General features: G+C 49.3%; 1 protein-coding gene across 5 annotated transcripts in view; it reads right to left on the minus strand.

The window, feature by feature from the left end:
• Nucleotides 1-20922, minus strand: part of ZNF496 (zinc finger protein 496) — a 36793-nt gene extending 15871 nt beyond the window's left edge. For 2 of the 5 annotated variants that reach the window (XM_053905388.1, XM_053905376.1), the window contains exons 1-5: nucleotides 20199-20312; nucleotides 18909-19013; nucleotides 18131-18557; nucleotides 17673-17856; nucleotides 13882-13934 (exon numbers count right to left, since the gene is read on the minus strand). In XM_053905388.1, the coding sequence (XP_053761363.1) occupies nucleotides 13882-13934; nucleotides 17673-17856; nucleotides 18131-18520 (627 nt within the window). In that variant the 5' untranslated portion in view covers nucleotides 18521-18557; nucleotides 18909-19013; nucleotides 20199-20312. Of the gene's footprint in view, nucleotides 1-13857; nucleotides 13935-17672; nucleotides 17857-18130; nucleotides 18558-18908; nucleotides 19014-20198; nucleotides 20313-20830 lie in introns of those variants that run through there. The other 3 variants (XM_053905357.1, XM_053905329.1, XM_053905402.1) reach the window with 3 other exon arrangements.
• Between the last annotated feature and the right edge of the window lie 4804 nt (nucleotides 20923-25726).

Below are 25726 nucleotides of genomic sequence, written 5' to 3' on the forward strand. Positions count from 1 at the left end.
TCTCTCTCTCTTCCCCTGCCCCACTTGCACAATACTTTTCTCTGTCTCTCAAAATAAACATTTACAAAACAAAAGCTCTCTACTCTCCCCCATCTGCCTAAATGAAGGACATGAAGCTTCCCTGTGAAAAGCACCCTGGTCTCCTACCCGCAAGGGCAAAATTACTCTTTATCTCCAGAGAGGACAGAACTGGACTCTTACCAGACCAGAGACAACAAAACACACTTGACCAAGTAACCCTTGTTTTCCATTACTCTCCAAATACTTGCCTTCCCATAATTTACCAACGCTCTGAGCTAACAATCCCTTTCCTCTGTCTTGTCACTTCTCTGCAATTACCGCCTTGGGTTAAAATGGTGCATCAGTCAGCCTGCGGATCTGACTGCCTTCTTGGGGTTTTCATTTCATTTCTGTGAGGCAACCCACAGGCACAGGAAATAAATCTTTTTAATCCTGTGACTCTGCATTGTGTCAATTCAATGTACAGGGGGCACTGAGCCTAACAGAGTGGAGGAAAAAGGTTTTTTTTCTCCTTGAAGGTGGTAACTGCCCCTGTTGGTAAACAGTTGAGAAATCAGAGCTCTCAGGGGCACCTGGGTGGCTCAGTCGGTTAAGCATCCGACTTTGGCTCAGGTCATGATCTCACGGTTTATGAGTTAGAACCCCGCATTGGGCTCTGTGCTGACAGCTCAGAGCCTGGAGCCTGCTTCGGTTCTGTGTCTCCCTCTCTCTCTGCCCCTCCCCCAGTCACACTCTGTCTCTCTCTCTCAAAAATAAATACACATTAAAAAAAATTGAAAGAAAAAAAAGAAATCAGAGCTCTCAGATGGCAGTGTGGTTCTGGTTCTGCAGATTCTGAAGACAAAAGTGGAGGAGATGTAGAAACTGCTCACTTTAGCCTTGGATGGGTGTCTGGGAACAGACCCCAAGTGGAAATAGGAACTAATCACAGTGGACAAAGTTAGCATCATGGAAGCAAACCCCAGTGCCAGGGCCAGGTGGTGGATCTGTGATGCTCTACTTGCTGACAGAGTCTGACACAGTCTGACACAGCCACCCTGGGACCCCCGGGGACTTCTGTCTCATATGGGGAAATGCTCACATGTCAGGGAGAAGCAAGGATGTACAGCATAATCCCTGCAAGGGAGAAAAAACTGGCACAGGTAACTCTGGGCGCAAGTTCAACAAAACATTTGAAGATCTTCACAGGAACTGGGAACATGTAACACACTCCTGTGCTAAATCTTGCTCATTCTTCTTCTTCTCCTTTTTTTTTTTTTTTTTTTTTTTTTTAGTGTTTATTTTTGGGAGGGGAGAGAAAAACTCAAGCAGGCTGTACACTGTCAACACGGAGTATAATGTGGGGCTTGAACCCATGAACTATGAGGTCATGACCTGAGCCAAAATTGCGAGGGACGTTTAACCAACCGACCCACTTAGATGTCCAGTCCTGCCAATTTTTATAAGGAGAGTGGATGGAGTACATAAATATGTCAATTTAAAAACAGAGCTACTTTTCCCTGATTCCTGCCTCTAAGAATAGCTAAAATCCCAGCCCCCTGATGCATAAAACACACATGGGAGTCTGAATGGGGAGAGGAAGAAGGCTGGCGTGGACCCTGAGGAATCTCAAGGTGACGAGCTCTCTCATTCTTTATGTCTCATGCATCCCAACTTGAAGTGAACGCAGAGAAGCTGGCAAGCCAGAGACACCCCCCCTCTCCCCACCCCAGGTGCAGAGAAAAACAAACCCGAACAAAGCTTGTGGTCTCAGCCACAAGACCAGGAAAGGAGCAGCTGAGCCAGCCGGCATCACTGTTCTCCTCTACCCAGCACCGCAGAAAACACCACAGCCCCCAGCCTGCTCCTGTGGCAGAGAACAAACACCCTCATGAGGCTGATGCCAGGCATCCTGACACCCCACTGCTGGGTGTAGTGGCCTCCGAGAGGGCTGAGCAGAAGCCAGGGCTCCTGTCCTGCTGGCTGGAACAGTTCACCCCTCCCCGCCCGCCCCCACACCTGTGGTCATCTAGGGAGACCACGTGGTCAGTTGGAGCTCTGCTCCAGTCAGGAGCCCCCCTCCCTGGCAGGAACAGGACAGGACAGCCCACCCTGAGGGGTCTTCTGCTTAAGCAGGGGTCAGAGTGAAAACCCACCTGAACAGGTTTCAAGGGGACCCAGAGTGTCATAACGTAACATAGAAAGTCAAGGGCACCTGGGTGGCTCAGTTGGTTAAGCATCTGACTTTAGCTCAGGTCATGATCTCAAGGCTCCTGAGTTCGAGTCCTCTGTCAGCTCAGAGCCTGGAGCCTGCTGCGGATTCTTTGTCTGCCTCTCTCTCTCTCTGCCCCTTCCCCCGTCCCCATGCTCGCTCTCTCTCTCTCTCTCAGTCTCAAAACTAAATAAACATTAAAAAAGAAAGAAAAGAAGAAAGAAAGGAAGAAAGAAAGCAAGAAAATCACTGGCAACACCAAGAACCAGAACGATCTCAAAGTGAGTGAAAACGGAAGATATAAAGAGCAAGTAAATGGAAATACAAGAACCGAGAACCTGAGAGCTCAGGGATGAGCTCAACAGCAGAATGAAGGGCACAGGACAGTCTGTCAACCTGTGAAGACAGGAAAAGCCAACTGTGGCGGAGATGCTCTAACAGTCTCCGGTGCCTGTGGGACTGCAAGAACATGTCCCAGATGGGCACACAGCGTAGGGCCGAAAAACGCCTCCAAGAAACCAGGCCTCAATAATTCCCTTCTCTGGAAAAAGACGTTAGACCAGCTCATTCAGGAAGCAGAGCCAACCCCAAACAGGTAATCCAAGGAAATCCACACCAAAACACATCCTAATTAAACTTCCAAAAACAGAATCTGAAAAGTGGCTAGAGGAAAATGACAGCTTCCCCACATGAGGGAAGAAAATCCCCGTCTCTGATGAGAAACCACGGAGGGCAGGCAGAGGGGGGCCATATGCTTCAAGTACTGACAGGAATCGGGGCAGTGTGGGGCCCATGTCGGGAGAAAACACCTGCAGGAATGGAGGGATCCAGGCATTCTCAGATGGATCACAACCAAGTCCATCTTGACCAGCAGACTCGCCCTGTAGGAAAGGCTGAAGGAAATTATCTAAGTGGAAAGGAAGCCAGAGAAGGAACCAAAAGGAAGAAAATGGTAAGCAAAAATAGGAGATGCACTAGGCTTTCCTTCTCCATTTAAGTTTTCTCAATAACTGACAGTCTGATGTAGTTCTAAATGTATCTTGGGAGGCGCACTTGGGGGCTCAGTCAGTTGAGCACCTGACTTTGGTTCAGGTCATGATCTTACGGTTCATGAGTTCAAGCCCCACGTCAGGCTCTATAGTGATAGCTCAGAGCCTGGAACCTGCTTCAGATTCTGTGTGTGTGTCTCTCTCTCTGCTCCTCCCCTGCTCGTGTGCACACTCTTTCTCTTTCTGTCCAAAAAAAAAAAAAAAAAAAAGTGTCTACAGGAACTAGTTAAATCACCTTTTAAAGAAACTTTATTTTTTTATTTTGGAGAGAGAGCACAAATGGGGGAGAATCTCAAGCAGGCTCTATGCTCACTCAGCACAGAGCCCGACATGGGACTCAACCCCATGACTCTGAGATCATGACCTGAGCCAAAATCAAGACTCAAGACACCCAATCAACTGAGCCACCCAGGCAACCCCTAATCACTTTTAATACAAAAGGGGGGGGGGATGAAGGGATGTTAAGGGCTGTGATAAGATAAATATCTCTCTATATATCTATATGTATAATATAGAGGTATATCTGGATATGGATATATTGATTTCTGGTTTGAATCAATAAAATCAATACATATACATCTGTATACATCTATATGCACACAGATATATACATATATATGTATATATATAGATAGATAGATACATACATACATACATAATTTAATACCCACAGCAATCACTAGAAAAGCTGCATGACAGATTCTTTGATTGACCAAACTTTAGTCAGGCTCCCGAATCTTCTGGGGCCATCTGTGGCCCTCCTATAAGGCACCTCCTTATAAAACACACATTTTTGGACACCTGGGTGGTTCAGTCGGTTGAGTGTCCGACTCTTCAATTTCAGCGCAGGTCATGGTTCGTGGGTTCGAGCCCCATGTTGGGCTCTGCACTGGTGGCATGGATCCTGCTTGGGAGTCTCTGTCTCCCTCCCTCTCTGTCCCTCCTGAGCTCACGCACACGCATGCTCTCTCTCTCAAAATAAATACATATTAAAAAAAATAAAAACTCCTTTAAAAGCTTTTTAAAATTGTAGAATATAAAACAAAACGCATGTTTAGTAAGAACGCTGATAAGTCAGTTTAACCAGAACCCCAACCCTTGATACCTGATTAGGTTCCTTATTGTCCATCATCCCTAGGTGAAGTCTGATCTCTGTGGCCTGCCTTTGGTGAGAATCCTGTTAGGTCAGTTTAGCTGGAACCCCATCTTATCCCTGATGTTTCCTCCTAGTAATGTTCTGTCCACAGACCTCCCTACCCCATGCTCCCCGGCTGTAAACTCCCACTTGCCATTGCTGTATTTGGAGGTGAGCCCCAGCTCTCTCCTCCACTGCACGATTCCTGTCATGTTCCCTATGTGGTCCTGAATAAAGTCTGCCTTATCATCTGTAACAAGTGTCACTGAATATTTTAACAATATAAAGACATATACTTGACAACACACTAGGTAAGTCAAGATGGAAAGCTACAGAATGTTCAGGTAACCCAGAGCAAGGCAAGAAAAAAAAAAAAAAGAGAAATGAAAAACAGAACAAATGGGAAAAAAGGCATGTCAATAATTACATTAAAATATAAATGGTCTATGGGAATGCAAACTGGTGCAGCCACTCTGGAAAACAGTATAGAGGTTCCCCCCCAAAAATAAAAATAGAACTACCCTACGACCCAGCAATTGCACTACTAGGCATTTATCCACGGGATACAGGTGTGTTGTTTCTAAGGGACATGTACACCCCCATGTTTATAGCAGCACTATCAACAATAGCCAAAGTATGGAAAGAGCCCAAATGTCCATCGATGGATGAATGGATAAAGAAGATGATAAAGATACACACACACACACACACACACACACACACACACACACACACACACAATGGAGTATTACTCGGAAATCAAAAAGAATGAAATCTTGTCATTTGTAACTACGTGGATGGAACTGGAGAGCATTATGCTAAGTGAAATTAGTCAGAGAAAGACAAATATCATATGACTTCACTCATATGAGGACTTTAAGAGACAAAACAGATGAACATAAAGGAAGGGAAGCAAAAATAATATAAAAACAGGGAGGGGGACAAAACATAAGAGACTCATAAATATGGAGAACAAATAGAGGGTTACTGGAGGGGTTGGGGGAGGGGGGATGGGCTAAATGGGTAAGGGGCATTAAGGAATCTACTCCTGAAATCATTGTTGCACCATATGCTAATTTGGATGTAAATTAAAAAAAAAAATTTAAAAAATATAAATGGTCTGAATAAGACCTTTTTTTTTTTTTTTAAAGTAAACTCTATACCACACATGGGGTTGGAACTCAAGACCCTGAGATCAAGAACTGATGCTCTAACAACTGAGCCAGTCAGGTGCCCCTAAATTCATCACTTAAAACACAGCGATTGGCAGAGGGGATTAAAAAACCTGATCTGGGGCACCTGGGTGGCTCACTCAGTTAAACGTTAAGCATCTAACTCTTGGTATTGGCTCAGGTCATGATTTGTGAGATGGAACCCTGAGTTGGGCTCTGTGCTGACAGCATGGAGCCTGCTTGGGATTCGCTCTCTCCTTCCCACTCTGCCCCTCCCCCACCAGTGCTTTATCTCCCCAAATAAATAATAAAGTAAATTTTTAAAAAATTTAAAATATATATTTAAAATTAATAAAAAACAAAAAACCTGACCCAAATATAGGCTATCTAAATTTTTTTATGTTTATTTATTTTTGAGGGGGAGAGAGAGAGAGAGAGAGAGCGAGCGCACAAGTGGGAGAGGCCCAGAAAGGGGGAGACAGAAGACCCAAAGCAGGCTCTCAAGTGAGCGCAGAGCCCCACGTGGGGCTCAGTCTCACGAACCATGCTATCGTGACCATGAGCTGAAACCAAGAGTCAGACGCTTAACCGACTGAGCCACCCAGGTGCCCCTAACTATATGCTATCTAAAAGAAACTCACCTCAAACATGATGATTTGGCAGGTTGGAAGTAAAAAGATGGAAAGTATATATTACATAACCATTAATCAAAAGGAACAAGAGTAGGTATATTAATACCAAATGAGATACAGCAAAGAAAATTACTAGAGATGTTATATAATAAAAGGGTAGTCCGTGAAGGCATAGCAATCCTAAATGTGTATGTACCAAACAACAAAGCTGAAAAATATACAAGGCAAAAACTGACAGAACTCAAAGGAAAACAGACAAATCAATTACTATTGACTTCCATATCCTGCTCTCAACTGACAGAAAATAAGAAGTAACTTGATAGCACCACGAAACAAGAGGTTCTGATCAACTTCTATAAAACACTTCACCCAACACCAGCAGAATATATATCCTGTTTTTACGTGTGCACAGGACTATACCAAGACAGACCATACACTGGGTCATCAAAATCCTGGAGGGAGAGGAGAAACTCCCAACAAATTTGAAAGAAATACAGAGTATATTCTTGGATCATAATGGAACCAAACCAGAAATCTATAAAAGAAAATAAAGGGAAAACCTTCAAGCCTTTGGAAATGAAATACCACATTTTAAAATAATCCTTGGGTCAAAGAAGGCTCAAGAGAAATTAAAAAATACACTGAAATAAATGAAGGTAAAACCACATCATACTGTAACTTGTAGGATACGGCCAAAGTGGTTCTCAGAGGGATATCTACAGCACTAAAATGCTTATATTAAAAAATGCTTACATTTATTAACAAAGGCAAAGCATGGAAAGAGCCCAAATGTCCATTGATGGATGAATGGATAAAGAAGACATGGTATGTATACACACATGCACACACACACACAATGGAGTATTACTTGGCAATTAAAAAGAATGAAATCTTGGCATTTGCAACGACATGGATGGAACTAGAGGGTATTATGCTAAGTGAATTAGTCAGAGAAAGACAAATATCATATGACTTCACTCATATGAGGACTTTAAGATACAAAACAGATGAACATAAGGGAAGGGAAGCAAAAATAATATAAAAACAGGGAGGGGGACACAACATAAGAGACTCTTAAATATGGAGAACAAACAGGGTTACTGGAGGGGTTGTGGGAGGGGAGATGGGCTAAATGGGCAAGGGGCATTAAGGAAGACACTTGCTGGGATGAGCACTGGGTGTTATACACAGGGGATGAATCATTGGATTTGACTCCTGAAATCATTATTGTACTGTATGCTAACTTGGATGTAAATTAAAAAAAAATGCTTACATTTGAGGGAAAGTCTCAAATCAATAATTGAAGCTCCCACCTCAGGAACCTAGAAGGCAAACAGTAAAATAAACCCAAAGCATGTAGGAAGAAGAAAAGAGTCAAGATGAGAGCAGAAATCAATGAAACTGAAAACAGGAAAATAACAAAGAAAAACCAATGAAACAATGAACTAGTTCTTTGAAAAGGTCAGTGAAAGTGAAAACCTCTAACAAGACTTAAACAGAAAAAAAAAGAGAGAGAGAGAAAACACAAATTTCCAGTATCAGAAATGAAACCGGAATATCACAGACCATGCCCATACCAAAACGATAAAGGAACACCACAAGAAAGTCTACATGCAATACATTTGACAATTTCAATGAAATGAGCCAACTGCTTGAGAAGCGCGTACTACCAAAACTCAACCACTATCAGATCACATGAACAGCTCTGTAACCATTAAGGAAGTTGGCTCTATAATTAAAATACCACTTCCCCCCCACCCCGACAAAATCTCCCATTCATATGGTTCCACTATCGTATTCTACCAAATGTTGAAGAATCAAAACCAAGTCTAGGGGTGCCTGGGTGGCCCAGGGTTGAGTTTCTGGCTCTTGGTTTTCAGGTCAGGTCACAACCCCAGGGTCGTGAGATTGAGCACCAGGTCGGGCTCTGCACTGAGCATGGACCCCCAGATTGGGATTCTCTCTCTCTGTCCCTCACCACCTCATGTACACTCTCTTTCTCTCTCTCTAAAATAACATTTAAAAAATAACAAACAAATAAATAAAACCAATTCTAAACAATCTCTTTTAGAAAATAAAAGGGGACACTTTCTGATTCACCATACTCACCCATGAGTATAGGTACAGAAATTCTTAAAATGCAGGTGACCCTTGAACAAGTCAGGGATTAGGGGCACCGACCCTCCCCCACTACAACAGAAAATCCATGTATACCTTTTGACTTCCCCAAAACTTTACTAATCACCTGCTCTTTACCATAAGGAAAACTTACCGATGATATAAACAGTTAACCCATATTTTGTATGTTATATGTATTATACACTGCATTCTTACAATAAAGTGACAAAAGAGATCATTATTAAGAAAATCGCAAGGAAAATACATTAAAGTACTGCATTTGTCAAAAGGAAATCTTTGTATAAGTGGACAAACAGTTCAAATTCATGTGTTCAATGTTCAACTGTAAGTGCAAATAAAATCCAGTAATATATCAACAGAAGAAGGCGTTTATTCCATGGCAAGAAGACGTTTATTCCAGGGAGGCAAGGCCGGTTCAATATTCAAAAATCAATAAACATAATCCACAATATTAAGAGTCGCAAGAAAATTCATGTGATCAATGGAAACAAAAACACGTAACATTGGACAAAATTCAATAACCACCCATGATAAAAACTCCAGAGAAACAGGAATTGAGGAGGTTTCTCAAGTGGATAAAGAGAATTTACAAAAATCCTACAGCTAACATACCAAATGGTGAAAGACTGAATGCTTTCTCTCTAAGATTGGGAACAAGGACATCTGCTCTCATCAGTGCTTTTCAACAACATGATAAGAGTCCTCACCAGCTGAATGAAGCAAGAAAAGGATATAAAGGCATATAATTGGAAAGAAATAAAACAGTTTTTATTTGCAGATAGCATGATGGTTTACATAGAAAATCTAGAGGACTCTATTTAAAAACAAACCAACAAAAATCCCTCCTTAAACAATGTGTCAATCCAGCAAGGTCACAGAATACAAAATCAACATACAAAAAAACCAACTGCATTTCTTTTTGTTGTTGTTGTTAAGTTTATTTATTTATTTTGGGACAGAGAAAGCCTGTGCGCATGAGCAGGGGAGAGTGGCAGAGAGAGGGAGAGAGAATCCCAAGCAGGCTCCACAATGTCAGTGCCGAGCCTGATACAGGGCTTGAACTCATTACCCTGTGATCATGACCTGACCCAAAATCAAGACACTTAACTGTCTGAGCCACCCAGGCTCCCTTCCACTGCATGTCTTATACTAGAAATCAAAATTAAAAAAAAAAAAAAAAAAAAATAGTATCATTTATAATTGCTCAAAAAATGAAGTACTTAGGTATGAATTTAACAAAACGTGTACAGCTACTTACAAGCTAAGGAGTACACAGTGCTAATGAAAGAAATCAAAGAAGAAGTAAGTAAATGGAGGGGTGCCCACTGGCTCAGTTGGGGAAGTGTGCACCTCTTGATCTCGAGGTCGTGAGTTCTAGTCCCACACTGGCTACAGAGATTACTCAAAAAAAATAAAAATAAAAAAATCTTAAAAAAAAAAGAGAGAAAGAAATAAGTAAATGGAGAGGCATCCCACATTCACAGACAGAATGACTCAGATGGGTGAAAATGTCAATGCTCCCCAAACGGATATACAGGCTAAACAAAATTCCTATCGAAATCTCTGTAAGACTCTTTGTAGACATGGACAAGATTATTCTAAAATTTACAAAGAAAGGCAAAGGGACTAAAACAGCTGAAGTAATTTCTGAAAACAATACAATGGGAGGAATCAAGGCCGCCACTTCCAAGACTTAGAAAATAGCCGCAGTAATCAAAGCTGTGCAGTATTAGTAGAGACAGACCTAGGTCGATGAAACAGAGTAAAGAACCCAGGAACAGACCTATAGAAATATGCTCAACAGAGTTTTTGCTTTTTTTACAGAGAGAGAAAGCGTGAGTGTGTGCACGAAAGGGCTGGGGCGGAAAGAGAGACAGAGAATCTTAAGCAGGCTCCACACCCAGCATGGATGTGGGGATAGATCTCAGGCCCTGGGATCATGACCTGAGCCACAATCAAAAGTCGGACGCTCAACCAACTGAGCCACCCAGGCGCCCCTCGAGTGATGTTTGACGAAGGAGCAAAAGCAATTCAATGGAGGGAAGAAAATCTTCCTTTTTTTTTTTTTTTTTAAATGTTTACTTCTTTATTTTGAGAGAGCACAGAGGAGGGCAGAGAGAGAGAGGGAGAGACAGAATTCCAAGCAGGCTCCATGCTGACAGCACAGACCTGATGGAGGGCTCGATCTCACGAATTGTGAGATCATGACCTGAGCCAGAGTCAAGAGTGAGACCCTAAACCCACTGAGCTACCCAGGAGCCCCGAAAACCTTTCCAACAGATGGGGCTGGAACCAGACATCCACTGGCACAAACAAATAAGCCACAACTAATGTGTCACACCTCATTTATAAGTTAGAGATCACGGGGGCGCCTGGATGGCTCAGGCGATTGAGTGTCCAGCTCAGGTCATGATCTCGTGGGTTTGTGGGATGGAGCACCACATTGGGCTCCACAGTGTGGAAACTGCTTGGGATTCTCTCTTCCTCTCTCTCTCTGCCCCTCCCCTGCTTTCTCTCTCTCTCTCTCTCTCTCTCTCTCAAAATAAAGAAACTTACATACATACATACATACATACATAAATAAATAAGCTACAGATCATGGACTCAAATCCAACTGGATCACAGATCATGGATTAAACCAATCATAGACTTAAAATGGAAAATGTTTAACTATATAACTTTTAGGCAAAAATATAGGATGAAGTTTTTGAGATTGAAGACCAGGCAAAGAGTTCTTAGACTTTACACCAAAAGCACGATCCTTAAAAGGAAAAACTCACAATTTGGAGTAAACGAACACTAAAAACTTTTGTGCTTCAACTATACTTTAATAAAAAAAAATAAAATAAAAATTAAATACAGTAAAAGAAAATGGATGAAACCTTGGTTGGGGGCAGGGGGGAGGGGGTGGGAAGACCCTGTCAAAGGGAAGGAAAGTCAAGCTCCAGAATGAGAGGAAACATTTATAAAACACATATCCAACGAAGGTCAAATATCTGGGACATATAAGGAACTCTCAAAGTAAGAGAAAAATGCAAATGGTCCCACTAGAACATGAGCAAAAGTCGTGATGAAATATTCCATAGAAGATGACAGGATATTCACAGGTCAGATCCGCACAGGAAAAGATGCCCGACATTATTAGCCCTCATGGAATGAAAATGTAAACCATAATGAGACATCACAGCACACCCATCAGAACAGCTTAAAAAAAAAAAACAAAAAAAACCAGTGCAAACAGTAAATGGTGGCAGTGAGAATGTAGATTACTCACACACTGCTCATGGGAATGGGATGGCGTAGAGTCCCTCCAGAAGACAAAACTAAATTTGCACTTAGCACACAACCCAGGGACTATATACCTGGGCATTTACCCCAGAGACACAAAGTGACGCTCACATAAAAACCTTATAAATATTTACAACAGCATTAGGCAGAATGGCCCAAACTAGAAAACAACCCAGAGGTTGTTCAACAGGTGCATGGGCAAAAAAATGTGGTGTATCTGGACCATGGAATTCCACTCAGAAATAAACAGCTCCTCAGACCGTGCCGACTGAACAGTCAACCCCCAAAGGCAGGGGTCTGTCTATACAACGTCCGTGAAGTTGACAACATCTGTGGTTAGAGTGGCCAACGAGAGGACGGCGTGAAGGAGCCATGGATTTCACTATAAAAAGCAACAGGAGGGATGGTCGTGGTGACACAAATGTTCTGTATCGTGTGTGTATCAACACCAGTGCGCTGGCTGTAGCCTCGGGCTGTGTTTTCACAAGACGTTACCATTTAGTGTAAAGAGTACAAGGGATCTCTGATATTTCTCACAACTGCATGCGAAGGTAGTTACTCAAAGAAAAAAGATAAACATTACATGTACCCACGTTCACAGCAGCATTATTCACGACAGCTGGACACAAACCAAGGGTCCACCAAAAATGAATAAACAACATGCATTATACACACACTATGGGATATTATCCAGCCTCAGAAAGGAAGTCCTGTCACAGGATACGGTATGGACGGACCCTGAAGTCCCTATACTACGTGAAACAAGCCAGTCACAAAGGTGTAATTCTTATGCAAGCTAGTTAGGGTAGCTGAGTTCATAAAATAGAACGGTCATCTCTCTGGGGACACGGCGAGCTATTCCTGGAACCAGTGAGGAGTTTCAGTTTGGAAAGATGAGAAAGTTTTGGAGATGGGCTGCATGACAGTGTGAATATGTGTATTACTAAACACTTAAAAACACTACAGTACATAAAAACAGTTAAGATGGTAAATTTTATGTAACATGTATTTTACTACAATTGAAACTAAGGGGCGCCTGGGGGGGGCTCAGTCGGTTAAGTGTCTGATTCTTAATTTCCACTCAGGTCATGATCTCAGATTGTGAGTTCAAGCCACATGTTGGGCTCTGTGCTGACAGCACAGAGCCTACTTGGGATTCTCTTTCTCTCACTCTGCCACTCCCTCCTTCACTCTCTCTCTCTCTCAAAATAAATAAACTTAAAAAAAATGTTAGAAAGACTGAGAAACAAAAACCTTCGTGATGAAGACTTTCACTCCACTGAGCAGAAACGATCTTCAGCAGAGTGATGAAACAGCACTGACTTACCAAAATCTGTCTCCTGTTTACTGGGGCCTTTACAGGAACGCAGAGAAATTCAAAGACGAATACCAAGGCTCATTAGATACTAAGATCACAGCATCTCTGTGTGTCATACTGGCCAAAAGTCTCAATCTTTAATAAGAAACCTGAGTTTTCCCTCCTTGGGCTCACACTTGTGCTCAGCAGCCACCACACTACATGGGAGATGCTGACACATGTGAACAGAGCCCACGAACGCAGCTCTTGGGGAAAGGAGGTGCCCCACCCCATGTGCCGGGTACCACGTACCCAGGCTTCAGGTTATGCGGGATGCATTGTGCTTAGGATTGCTGAGAGCAACCTTGGGACGTGATTACTGTGTGTCTACCAGCCTTCAGATGGCCCTCCATCTGTAAGGAACAATAACCAGACAAGGTCCACACCTTCTTGTCATGCACTTTCTCGTACAACCAGACCAGGCTGTAATACCCAAGTCGCGTGCCAGCCAGCAGACATCATTAGAGAGAAACAAAGGGGGTGTGATGAGAAACCGTGGCCAGAGGCAATGAGGCTGGAAGGAAGTGCGTGAGACCCCCTATCGGACCAGCTTTCCATTCCACAGGGACGCCCAACAAGGGAAGCCTTGCATGGCCTTGTGCAGAATCACAACAGGGAAAAACGCCCAGGAAACTCCCCAACAACATGCCCGCTTGCGTACAGCACTGACATAATCTGTTTTTCCTCATTTCCTAAATACAATCACTGTGGTTATCACTGCGTAAGACAGTACCCTGTGAAGTATGAAAAGAGAGGTCTCCCTTTTTTCACAAGGGGGAAACCCTAACACACAGGGGGAGGACATCTGTCTCCCACCATCACAGCTGGCAGGCAGAGATGGGGTTCTTCAAGGGCTGTCCACACATCACTCACCGGGGGCAGCTGCAGGGCGGTTACCTGCTGTGTGTCCCTCAGACTTGCCTCCTGAAGAAGGGCAGGCTCTTGCAGAACTGAAAGAGAAGAAACGTGGATTCATAAATCTCAGGTCTCTTCTCATCTGCAAGAGGAGGGCTGCAAGACGTCAAAGGGGTAAAGCACTTGTGAACCACAAGAATTTATGTGACCAATGAGAAGGCTTCAGCGGGGAATGCCTGGGTCATGTGCGCTAGGTCACTAGGGAGCTTTTTTGTGTATATGTGATGTTTTTTAATAAAATTTTTTTAATGCTTATTTATTTTTGAGAGTTGCACAGTGTCAGCAGGAGAGGGACAGAGAGAGGGAGATATAGAATCTGAAGCAGGCTCTAGGCTCTGAGCTGTCAGCACAGAGCCCAATGCGGGGCTCAAACCCACAAACCATGAGATCATGACCTGAGCCAAAGTTGGACGCCTGACCAACTGAGCCACCCAAGTGCCCCCAATTTTTAAACAATTTTTTAATGTTTGTTTTTGGCAGAGAGAGGGAGAGGGAGAGGGGGAGAGGGAGAGAGAGAGAGAAAGAGAGAGAGAGAGAGAGAGAGAGAGAGAGAATGAGCGGGGGAGGGGCAGAGAGAGGGGGAGACACAAAATCCAAACCAGGCTCCAGGTTCTGAGCAGTCAGCACAGAGCCCAATGCAGGGCTTGAAGTCACAAACCATGAGATCATGACCTGAGTCGGAGTCAGACGCCTAACTGACTGAGCCACCCAGGTGCCCGTTTTTTAATTTTTTTTTAAGAGAAAGAGTATGAACAGGGAGGGGCAGAGGAGACAGAGAAAATCCCAAGGAGGCTCCACGCTCAGTGTAGAGTCCAACATGGGGCTCAAACCCATGACCCTGCGATCATGACCTGAACTGAAATCAAGAGTCAGATGCTCAGCTGACTGAGCTACCCAGGTGCCACTATTATTTTATTTTTTTAAATTTTAATTCCAGTATAGTACACATACAGCGTTATATTAGTTTCAGGTGGACAATACAGTAGTTTAGCAAATCTGTGTATTTACTCAGCTCATCAGGATAACTGTATGCTGCCATCAGGTAGCTCTGCAACTTTCCACGGGTGCAGGGATCTCAGCTTCAACCGCGATATGGGGGAAAATAAAGGTTAAAGCTCTACGGGGCTGTGGTGCCAGTAAGAGCTGCTAGTAATGAACATGATTGTAGACTCCGCTATCATCTATAGATTTTTAAGTTCATAAATTGCAAAGCTGCATGAGGAAGCAGCTGTGAGGTACTCTTGGAAGAGCTACTGTCACATGAAAGTGCAGAGTGTGTGATTAGAGTCATCTCACCTGCCCTCAACTTGAGCTGCTGGGACCTCTGCTGTATTCTCCTATGACGTCCCTCCTCTGGCTGGGACTCATCGCCTGCCTCAGGCTTCTGCTAGCAGGGGGGGAGCCATGTACCTGGCAGGGAGTTGCTGTGTGAACCCGAGCTGTGTTTTAGAATGCGCTCCTTTTGGGGCGTCTGGGTGGCTTAGTCGATTAAGTCTCCAACTCTCGATTTTGGCTCGGGTCACGATCTCGCAGTTTATGAGTTTGAGCCTCACATCGGGCTCCGCACTGATGGTGTGGAGCCTGTTTGAGATTCTCTCTCTCTCCGAAAAATAAGTAAACTTTAAAAAAACAATATGCTCCTTTTACAGAGTGAGACTTGGAAAGCTGTACTACCATCTCCTGGTTGAGAGGAAATCCCAGAGGCTGACCCTAGGTCATGTGTTAAATCACTGCCAAAGCTAACATTGGAAGCCAGTGTCCCTCACCTTTCGGACCTGGGACACGAAGCTTTCGTCATGGCACAGGCGAGACACCGGGAGGGGAGCCAGTTTAGCCTGTGGTGACGTCTGGCTGCCCCAGCTGTGGAAGCTCAGGATTCGAGTAGGGGGTGATTTAATATGCTCTCTTACCTGCTGCCTTCTGAGGGAGGGACTACAGCCCTGCCTTACATGTCCCCAGAAGAAATGAGTGCAGGGACACTACACACATCCCTCTGCAGAGCTGTCTCCAAACAAAATCTAGCTTTTGAGGAAGACCTTCAAGATTAGCAACTACACTGGGGTGCCTGGGTGGCTCAGGTGGTCAAGTGTCAAACTCTGGATTTCTGCTCAGGTCATGAGCTCACGGTTGGGAGTTTAAGCTCTGAGTCAAGCTCCGTGCTAACTGTGCTGAGGCTATCTGGCATTCTCTCTCTCACCCTCTCTCTGCCCCTCCCCTGCTCATGCTATCCCATTCTCACTCTCTAAATAAATAAATAAACTTAGAAAAAAAAAACAAAAAAAAACAACAACATAGGAACTATATAGCTGCTACTGGAGGCTCATCCCCACAAGTCAATGATGAATTTTAAGGTCTTCCTGATAACTAACTCGCATCATGCCTACTCTATCCATTTACTGTTGCCCGGGGAAATACTGGAGCTGACCTATCTGACCCAAAGCCCCTTGCAGCACCCGGCTCACCTGCCTGGGCTGGTGCAGCGCCTGGATCTCCTATTCGCCCTCCTGAAGACCCTCCCAGGGCACGACCCAGGCTGTGTACACACACAAGGTTTATCTGGGAGAATGAGTTCTGGGCTGAGTTGTGTCCCATCCCTAGTACCTCAGAATATGACTGCATTTAGAGAGGTCTCTCAAGAGGTAATGAGTTAACGTGAGGTCACAAGGGTGGGCCCTGCTCCAACGACTCGTGTCCTTATAAATAGAGATTAGGACAACCGTGTGGAGATGCAGGGAGACCACGGTGATCAACAAGCCAAGGAAGGAGCCTCACGGGAAAGCGAGCCTGCCTGCACCTTGGTTTAGAACATCTATCCCGCAGAACTCTGAGGATGTAAACCTGCATTGTTGGGCCTGCCCAGTACAATGCTTTGCCAAGCAATCCCTAGCAAACTAACACAAGGCCAGCGTGCCTGGACATCTGTACTAAAGTCAGATTAATTCCACCCAAAAAGAAACTTAATATTTTTTTTTTTTTTTTTTACTGAAAAGCTTATAAAGGATCACTTCTGTGAGTCACAGGAGTGCACTCCCGGCTTCCTATGGCATATGTAACTACAGTACAACGTGGGGAGTCTGCCCACGCCAACCTGCACCCCACAGGGGTCACTCCTCTCAACCACAACTTCCCATGGTGGTTACCGTGACCAAAAGTCAAGAGGGGCTCAGGGTCTCCCCTCTCAGCATTCTGTGGGTAAAGTCCTTTAATTCTCAAAAGACCCATATGGATGATGATTATCCCCAAAGGGTGGGCCAGGAAACCAGGACTTGGAGAGTGCTCTTGGTCATAGCTAGAGGAGTCAAAGCCACCTGCCTCAAGCCACCACTGGCACTCTTTGTACAGATAGCCAAATAGGTCCAGGCGACATTCAGGCCTGAAAAACCCACCCTGTTCCCTCTGAAGCACTTGTAGATTTCCTTGCAGCTTCCTAACAAATCTGGAGAGCAGCTATTTCTTCGCTGGGGAAGGAGGTTCGGAAACACAAGATGTGGCTGTGCTCAGCCACCCACACAGGCGTCTCCCCAAACCGACCGAGCCTGGAGATGCACCCTCAAGAAGAGGAGATGGTGCGGCCTCAGACACCCACCCACAGCCCTGGTCACTCTGTGTGGATTTACCACAGTGAAGGGGGCACACATCCTCAGGAGATCCTGACTGAATTGCTCTATAGAAGGACCCAGACCATGGAAACAGTTCACGGCTCTTCAGGGGATGAGCAAGAAAAACCCAAGCCCAGAGCCAGAGGCACAGGGAGGGGTAACCCCACTGAGTACCTGGATCCCCACCGGGCTGGCCCGGGGTTCTGCTCGGGAGCCCAGGGCCCTGTGCTACGGCCGTGGGCTGGCTGTCCTGGCTCTTTGCAAGGTCGCTCTGGGCTTCTGCCGGCAGCCGCTCCGGCTCTCGGTCTGGAGGGCCTTCGCCATCATCAATCACCACGGGGTCTTCACAGTGCTTGAGCTGCAATCCCAGAGAGGGTGCTCAGGGCGAGGTGGAGAGGTCCTGCTGACCATCTGCACAGTGACCGCCATAGGCTCCGCCAGGGCCCCGCATAGGACAGAACCATGCCCCAAAGCAGGACCTTCAAGGAATGGAACCTGCTTTCTTGGGAAACCAAACTCCAGTATGAGCCTTGCTGAAGCGTGGGGCTCTACACAGAACTTCTCCGCAGCCAGGGGCCACGAGGCACCCTCCCCACCAGTGCTGCCCAGCCCCGCTGTGTTCCCCTGCTCACCCACTGCCAGGGCCGCCCAGGTTCCCGCTCCAGCGCCTCCACGGCCGCCACAGCCTGATCACCACTCTCGGGCTCCTGGGCCCGCACCCAGCCCTGGATCTCACGGGGCAGTATGGCCAGGAACTGCTCCAGCACCAGTCGCTCCAGGATCTGTTCCTTGGTGTGTCTGTCGGGCCTCAGCCAGCCCTGGCACAGGTCCCAGAGGCGGCGCAGGGCCTCCCGGGGGCCCGCCGCCTCCTGGTAGCGAAAACGGCGGAAGAGGCGGCGGGAGGACTCGGGGCTGGGAAGCTCGCTCTGGGGGCTAGGGTTCTCTCCTGGTGGGCTCCTCATTTTCCTGGGCTCCTCGCTTTCTTTCGGAGCCAAGACTCGGGGGCACAGGGCTGTGGGCATGATGGGATTTGATGGGGGTCAGCAGCAGAGGACGACCCTATTTCCAAACAGAAATCACTGGCTTTAATGTTCTGGTCTCCTGTGGCAGTTTTTTGGGGGCAGTGATGGGGAAAGTGACAAAACCCGCAGAGACCAGCCCATGGGACAAGTCCTCGGACATGGGACAAGGGTCACTGTGGCTGGCCCTTGCACAAGGGGAGATAGGGAAGACCCCCCCCCCCCCAACACAACAGCATCATGACAGGATTTCCCTAACGGGGCAGCCAAATGAGGCGGAGGATCTGGGAGAGAAGCACTAGCATATCAACACGTCACGGGCATTTCAGGCATCCAGGGAGCCCGACAGGGCCACATGCAGGGCAGAGATTGAAATGAGACTCTGTGGTACCTTCCGTGGCCAGGTCCTCCTGGACAGGACAAGTGAATAGGCCGCTATCTTGAGGCTTCGCAGCCAAAGTCCCCGTTCTTGCCCTTGAGACCTTTACAAAAAGAGCTGGAAAGACACAAACAGACATGCCTGGGGTGCCTGGGAGGAGCCTTCAAAGAGGATCCAGGACCAGAAATCAGCCATGCTGGTGCCCAGGGCCAGCCATCGGTGCTGGATCTGCTGGACTCACACAGAGCAAGAATTAATGGCACCCAGCAGAATCCAGGGGGATAAAGCACACAGCCCAGATGATGCCCATGCATAAGATGGGAAGAGTCAAAAGAGGCAGGTACATCCTGAGTGTAGAGCAGAAGGTAACTACGTATGTAAAAACATCAGTGCTTTCAGATCAGCCTCCACCCAATTTGCCCCCAAGTCTGGATGGCAAACTTTAGGATGTGTTTAAAGATGCACTGGCCTTCCATCAAGCCTCTAACCCACCCCCTTGTCCTCTTCAAACCATGATGAAGGCAACCGCGTACTGCTCTGGCGCAGTCACACCTGCACCTCCCCAGTGAACACACACAGGGCGACATCAGGGAGCAGTAGCCCTGACTCTGCACTGTGGGACTCAAGGGAAGGGCGAATAGGGAAACATGAGGGCCTTGGACTCCAGTCTGCATAAGGCTCCAGCTCACTCCCATTTCACAGGAAGACCAGTGAGGCCAGGAGAGAGAACAAAGGCCACTGAGTGGCAATCAGAAACACTCCAGTCTCTGGGCCCCCTTGCTCTGCAACATAGAAACCAATACAGAATGACACCAAAGTATTCCAAGTGTGTCTGGGTGTCCTCCCGCCTCCAGCACCTGGAATACAATCTCTCCTCCACCTGCCCCCACGTTCCTTGAGTTCAGCCAGCGCACACCTGCCGGGCTTCTATATTGCTCAGACCTGCCCCTACGCTTGGGCGGGGGCTCGGGCCCCACCTTCTACACTCTGTTCGCAGCGGGGCATCCCGCTCAGGGTCTGTGCGGATCATCCTAAGCAGACAGCCGGGTCTGCCTTTGTCACCCCGGGACCTGGCACCTGGCACGCAGGCGGCGCAGAAGGATGCCTGATGAATGAGCTAACTTAAGTCCCGGGGGCCTTCCCGAAGGGGGCGGGGCATGCCTGTAGCAGCTCTCGGAGGACAGAGCCCCATCAGCAGAAAGGAAGGAGGAGGGCACGCTAGGCCAGACAGAGAGGCAGGCTGTCCTCGTTCCCCGCCTACCCCAGGCGCGCCTCCAGCGTAATCCGCTCCAGGCTCCTCACCTCGCAGCCCGGACCTCCTTCCCCGAGTCTAACTCCAATCCCTCTTGCTGCTGCGGAAGTCTCCGGCAGCAGCTCCTCATCCTTCCAGCCCGGCCTCCCGGGCGTCCTTCCTGAGGCCGAGGGGCTCTCTCCTTGGTTGGTCGAGCCCCCTTCTCCCGCTCATGCACGAAAACGCGGCTGAACTAGTGCGAGCAAATGGAGGCGCCTGCAAAACAGCATTCGTGCAGCCTTACAGCCCCGCCCGCGGAGTCCCTGGCGCGGAGAGACCTGGGCTGCGGGCGGGGAGACCCGGGCGCGTGGTGAGGCCGGGGCGCGCGGAGAGACCTGGGCTGCGAGCGGGGAGACCCGGGCGCGCGGGGAGACCGCGACTGCAGGCGGGGAGGCCCGGGCTTGAGGGGCCGGTAGCGGGGAGCGCGCGGGAGGTCAGGGCGGAGGCGGAGGACGGGGCTGCGGGCTAGGAGGCGGGGGCGCGGGGAGCCCGGGGCCGGGAGCGGGGAGGCCGGGGCGCGCGCGGAGGCCGGGAGCGGGGCGCGGGGAGGCCGGGGCCGGGAGCAGGGCGCGGGGAGGCCAGGGCACTCGGGAAGGCACCGGGCAGAGCGCGCGGGCCCCGCCGAGCTCCGGGCCGCACTCACCGCCGCGGCGCGTCCCCTTTGGCGGGCCGCGCTAGCCTGGCCGCCGCGGAGCCCGCCGGACGCGCAGGAAAGGAAAGGCCGGAGCCCTCCGGCTCCCTCCCCTGGGACACTTCCTGCTCCGCTCTAGGACTGGGGAGGTCTCCGCATCTCAGTGGTCGAGGTGTGCGCGGGGGGTGACATCCGACACCCCCCGGCCGGGCCCGGCCCGCGCGCCCCGCCCCGCTCCGCGCGCGCGCGCGCGCGCCCGCCGGGACACGGGCGTCCGGCCGGGGGCGTTGTGGGGCCCACCGCTCGGCTGCGGCCTGGACCACCCAGGTGTCGCGCTGGGGACGCGCCTGGGGGCGGACCGGGGGCTGGCCGGGGGCCCGGGGACGCCGGGAAGGGCCGATCCCGATCCCGGAGCCGCACCGGAATGTTGGTACTGGGAGGTGGCAGCGGAAGGAGGACGCTCCCGCGCGCCCTGGGCCACTGCATTCCCGGAGTCCTCCTGGGACCCTCCCGACCCAACCCCCCTGCAGCCGGAACCCCTCCCTCACGCCTAGCTCGCGGCCGCCGGGGACGCCAGGGCTGCAGAGACGGAGACCCCTCCTCCCCGTCGCAGCCCGCTGCAGCCCGCGCTTTCCAGGGATGATTCACAGTTTGAGATACGGCTGCCCGCTAAGGCCCTTCTGAGCATTAGGACAACCCTGGGGGATGCGCAAAGGGGCTGTGGGGAATCCCGGCCACGAGTGGCTGATCGGGAAGCTCATTCCTCGCTTCAGCGAAGGGTACGGCTAGATGTGCATACTGTGCTGGGGAGAGAGGCGAAGGGTATTTGAAGTCAGGTAACAGGGGCGAGCAGGAATTAGGGCCGTCGGACGCCCAGACAGGGCCACTTGCCACAACCCTATGCTGAACATAGTCTGGTGGCTCAAAGGGGTCTTCCTGCGCCCATCCCTAATCTTCCAGGCTCTGGAGCCTGGGAGAAGGCATGTCCAGGATCCCTGAGCAGACCCGATTCCCACCAGCCCTCTGCATCGTCTGCTCCATACCGAAGTTGGACTTTCCCACAGAAGAGAAGGCAAAGAAAAGGTTCCATCTACCAGAGCGGCGCCTGACGACACAGAACCCATTTGCCTCAGATCCTGTTTGAAGGCCAAGCAGAAATGAAATCAGTTCCCCTGAAGAAAGTGGCCTGGCAGAACAAATGGGTAGAAAGTGGATGGACTGAGGAGAAACCTGGATCCCTTAGCTGTGTTGGTCGCACTTCAGGGCCTGGGCACCTCCTGTTTCCTATAGACTGTAAATCATCACTCCTGACTAGTGCAGTTACTGGGATCCACCATTTGTCAAATACCTGGATTCGACTTTAACAGGAGATGCACCAAAGTGAAGCAGTGAAGTTCTTTGTGAACAGTGAGTGTTCCCCCAAATGACAGATACATGCAGGGCCACCCAGGTATCTTATGTGCAGCCACCCCCTTCAGGTTTTCCCTGGACTCACGGTTAGCAGGAATCAGGCACACTCAATTTCAGAAGCACCAGCCAGCAGCTTGGCCTGGACCAAGGCTAGCCCAGGTAGTTTGGGTTGAGGTGGTCTAGCCAGCAGCCCACGCCCACACCCTCTGCTGGAGCTCCTAGCCCTGTGACTGGCCGGAGATGCTGCTGTGGAGTGCTGGGAATCTGTGCTCACAATTCTGCCTAGGGCCAGTGGCCCTGCGGCAGATGAAATGCAGAGCCTAGAGATGACTGTGTACAGCTTCAGATCATTCCCTGCTGCCTACTCCATTTCCCTCCCCCAAACTGACACCTCCCTGTCACCTGTCTGCCCTTCACAGCTTAGAATATGCCCTCACTCTACATTTCACTCAGCCCCAGGGTTAGAGCCAGCCTCTGGGGTAAATCCTGCTTCATCAGTTCCTGACCAGGTGATCTCAGGCATGCTTAACCTTTCTATGCCTCAGTTTCTTCATCCAGGAAACAGATGAAGCTGCCTACCTCATTGGGTGCATGTTTGGGATCGTTCAGGCATTTAGCAAACTTACTGAGCACCTACTAGGCACTTCCAGCACTCAGGCACATCCATGCACACAACCAGCTCATGGGGGTAGGGTGCAGGCAAGCACTTGGTGCAATCAGTAACGTGGCTGCTATGTTGGATCCGTGTTGCAGAAGTGGAGCAGTGTCGAGGCTCCATCGTGACTGTGATATCTGAGAGAGTCAATCAAGCTCCAGCAGGGGTGAGAACAGGGTCCCCCGTGGAGGCCACCGTCACCACGGTGAGCTAAAGGAGTGGGGTGTTAGAGAGTGAGCAGGTAGGTGCATAGGCCTGGAAGCCATGGAAATGTCTTTTTTTTTTTTCTGCACCATACAGGACTGTGTCGGGGACCACAGCGTGAAGCACCATGGTATGAACCCTGCACATAGACTCTGCTCAAGGACCATTGGCCATCTTGCATCAGTGTGTATGTTTATTCTGTTTATGTTACTGTTGCTGATTGATTGAAATACTTTCCATCTGCTACTAGTTCTTCCATTCTTGTGGTGGATGGAAAATCCTGGTTTCTGGAATCTTGAAGGGAAATCAGATAATAAATAAATGCCTCTGTGATATAACACTATTGGTGATAGATGCCATGAAAATAAAAATAAAATAAAATGAAACAAAATAAAATAAAACCCAGGTAAGGAGGAGCCTGCCGGGGCAGTCTAGAAGGACCTCCATGAGGTGACATTTGAACAGAGAGAGTATGGAAGTTTCAGCAGGTGCTCTGAACAAGCAGAACAGAGGTGTGTGGGGAAGAGCACTGCAGCAGAGAGAACTGCATGCAAAGGCTGTGAAGCAGGAGTTTGTTTCCCTCCGTGCACGCATGGTGAGAGAACAAGGAGCTGGAACAGTGACTGGATTTTACCTTCAGAAGTTTTCAGGAAGGGGCATGGCCTGATGGGACTTTCCTACTGTGATCACTGTATGCAACAGATTGGAGGACACAGAGAGCAGGGGCTGAGTTAGAAGCCGCAGGGGAAACAGGCAGTAGATGGTTGATCTGGCAAGCTGTGGCTGGGATCCCCCTGATGTGCTGTGGATGTTAGAGGAATGAGGAACGGTGTGGTTTGGACCTGAATTGGGCAGCTGAAGGGTTTGTCTAGGAAACAGTGAAGCAGGTTTCTGGAAAGGGCTTGGGAGGCAGTTGTGGAATTTTGTACTTGCTGGGTCTGAAATGCCCAAGAGACAAGTAGTGATGACCCTTGGGGGAGAACATGGAGGCTGGAGGTGGAAATGTGGAATCACAACAGCAGTGACCCTGGGATAGACAAGTATGAGTGGGTGCAGATGCTGCCTCTGGGAAGAGCAGGTAGAACTGGGCCAGGGCAGCTTCCAGATCAGGAAGAGAGTGGGGAGATGCAGAGGGGGAGGGGGAGAGGGAGGGAGAGGAAGGGAGGGGAAGAGGAGGGGGGAGGGAGGAGGAGAGGGAGGAAGGGGGAGGGGGTGGGAAGAGGAGAGGAAGAGGGAGGAGTAGGAGGAGAGGTGGGGGGGAGCAGGAAAGGGAGGAAGGGAGGAAGAAAGGGAGGAGTAGGAAAGGGAGGAGGAGGGGGAAGAGGAAAGAGAGGGGGAGGAGATGGAGGAGGAGAGGGGAAGGAGGAGGGAGGGGAGGAGATGGAGGAGGAGAGGGGAAGGAGGAGGGAGGGGAGGGGGAGGAGGGAGGGGAAGCAGGAGAGGGAGGAGGGAGAGAAGGAAAGAGAGAAGGGGAGAAGGTGGGGGAAGAAGAAGGGAGGGGAAGGAGGAGAGGGAGGAGGGAGAGAAGGAAAGGGAGGAGGGAGAGAAGGAAGAAGGGAGGGGAAGGAGGAGGGGGAGGAGGAGGAAAGGGAGGAGGGGAGGAGATGGAGGAGGAGAGGGGAAGGAGGAGGGAGGGAGGAGATGGAGGAGGAGAAGGGAAGGAGGAGGGAGGGGAGGAAATGGAGGAGGAGAAGGGAAGGAGGAGGAAGGGGAGGAGGAGGAGGGAAGGGAAGGAGGAGAGGGAGAAGGGAGAAGGGGAGGAGGAGGGGGAGTAGGAGGGGGAGGAGGAAAGGGAGGAGGGGAGGAGATGGAGGAGGAGAGGGGAAGGAGGAGAGAGGGGAGAAGGAGGGGGAGGAGGAGGGAGGGGAAGAAGGAGAGGGAGGAGGGAGAGAAGGAAAGGGAGAAGGGGAGGAGGAAGGGGAGGAAGAAGGGAGGGGAAAGAGGAGAGAGAGGAGGGAGAGAAGGAAAGGGAGGAGGAGGGGAGGAGGAAGGGAGGGGGGAGGAGAAGGAAAGGAAGGAGTGGAAGGAATGGAGGAGGAGAGAGGAAGGAGGAGGAAGGGGAGGAGGAGGGGGAGGAGAAAGGGGAGGAGGAGGGGGAGGAGGAAGGGAGGAGAGGAGGAAGAAAGGGAGAGGGGAGAAGGGAGAAGAGGAAAGGGGGGGGAGGAGGAAGGGGAGGGAGAGGGGGAAAGGGAGAAGGTGAGGAGGAGGGGGAGGAGGGGAGGGGCTGGAGGAGGGAAAGGGAGGGAGGAGGAGGGGGAGCAGCTGCCCTGAGGTGGAGGGAAATTGGGCAGTGCTGAGCCTTGGAATCCCCCATAGGTGACTGAAGAATGGGGTAATTGCTGCTGGCAGATCACACCCCATGAGGAACTAACACCCTCCTAGGACTGGGTAGAGGGGCTGGGCAGGAGCCAGGGGCTGTGTGGGAGCAATCTCCAGCAGCAGGGAGGGGGCTGGGGTCCAGGGCCCAGGGGAGCTACGAAGGGAGGAGGATAGGGAAGGTGGCCTCTGGTGACAGAGTGAGAATGTGTGGCTGTCTGGGAGTCCATGGTGGACACTGTCCAGTAAGATGAGAAGCAGGGTGTGATGGTATATTTTATGTGTCCACTTGGCTGGGCCAAGGTGCCCAGATTTTGATCAAA

This window comes from Panthera pardus, unplaced genomic scaffold (assembly GCF_024362965.1).
Source record: "Panthera pardus isolate Hobbes unplaced genomic scaffold, ASM2436296v1 HiC_scaffold_1, whole genome shotgun sequence".
NCBI classification, from domain to species: domain Eukaryota; kingdom Metazoa; phylum Chordata; class Mammalia; order Carnivora; family Felidae; genus Panthera; species Panthera pardus.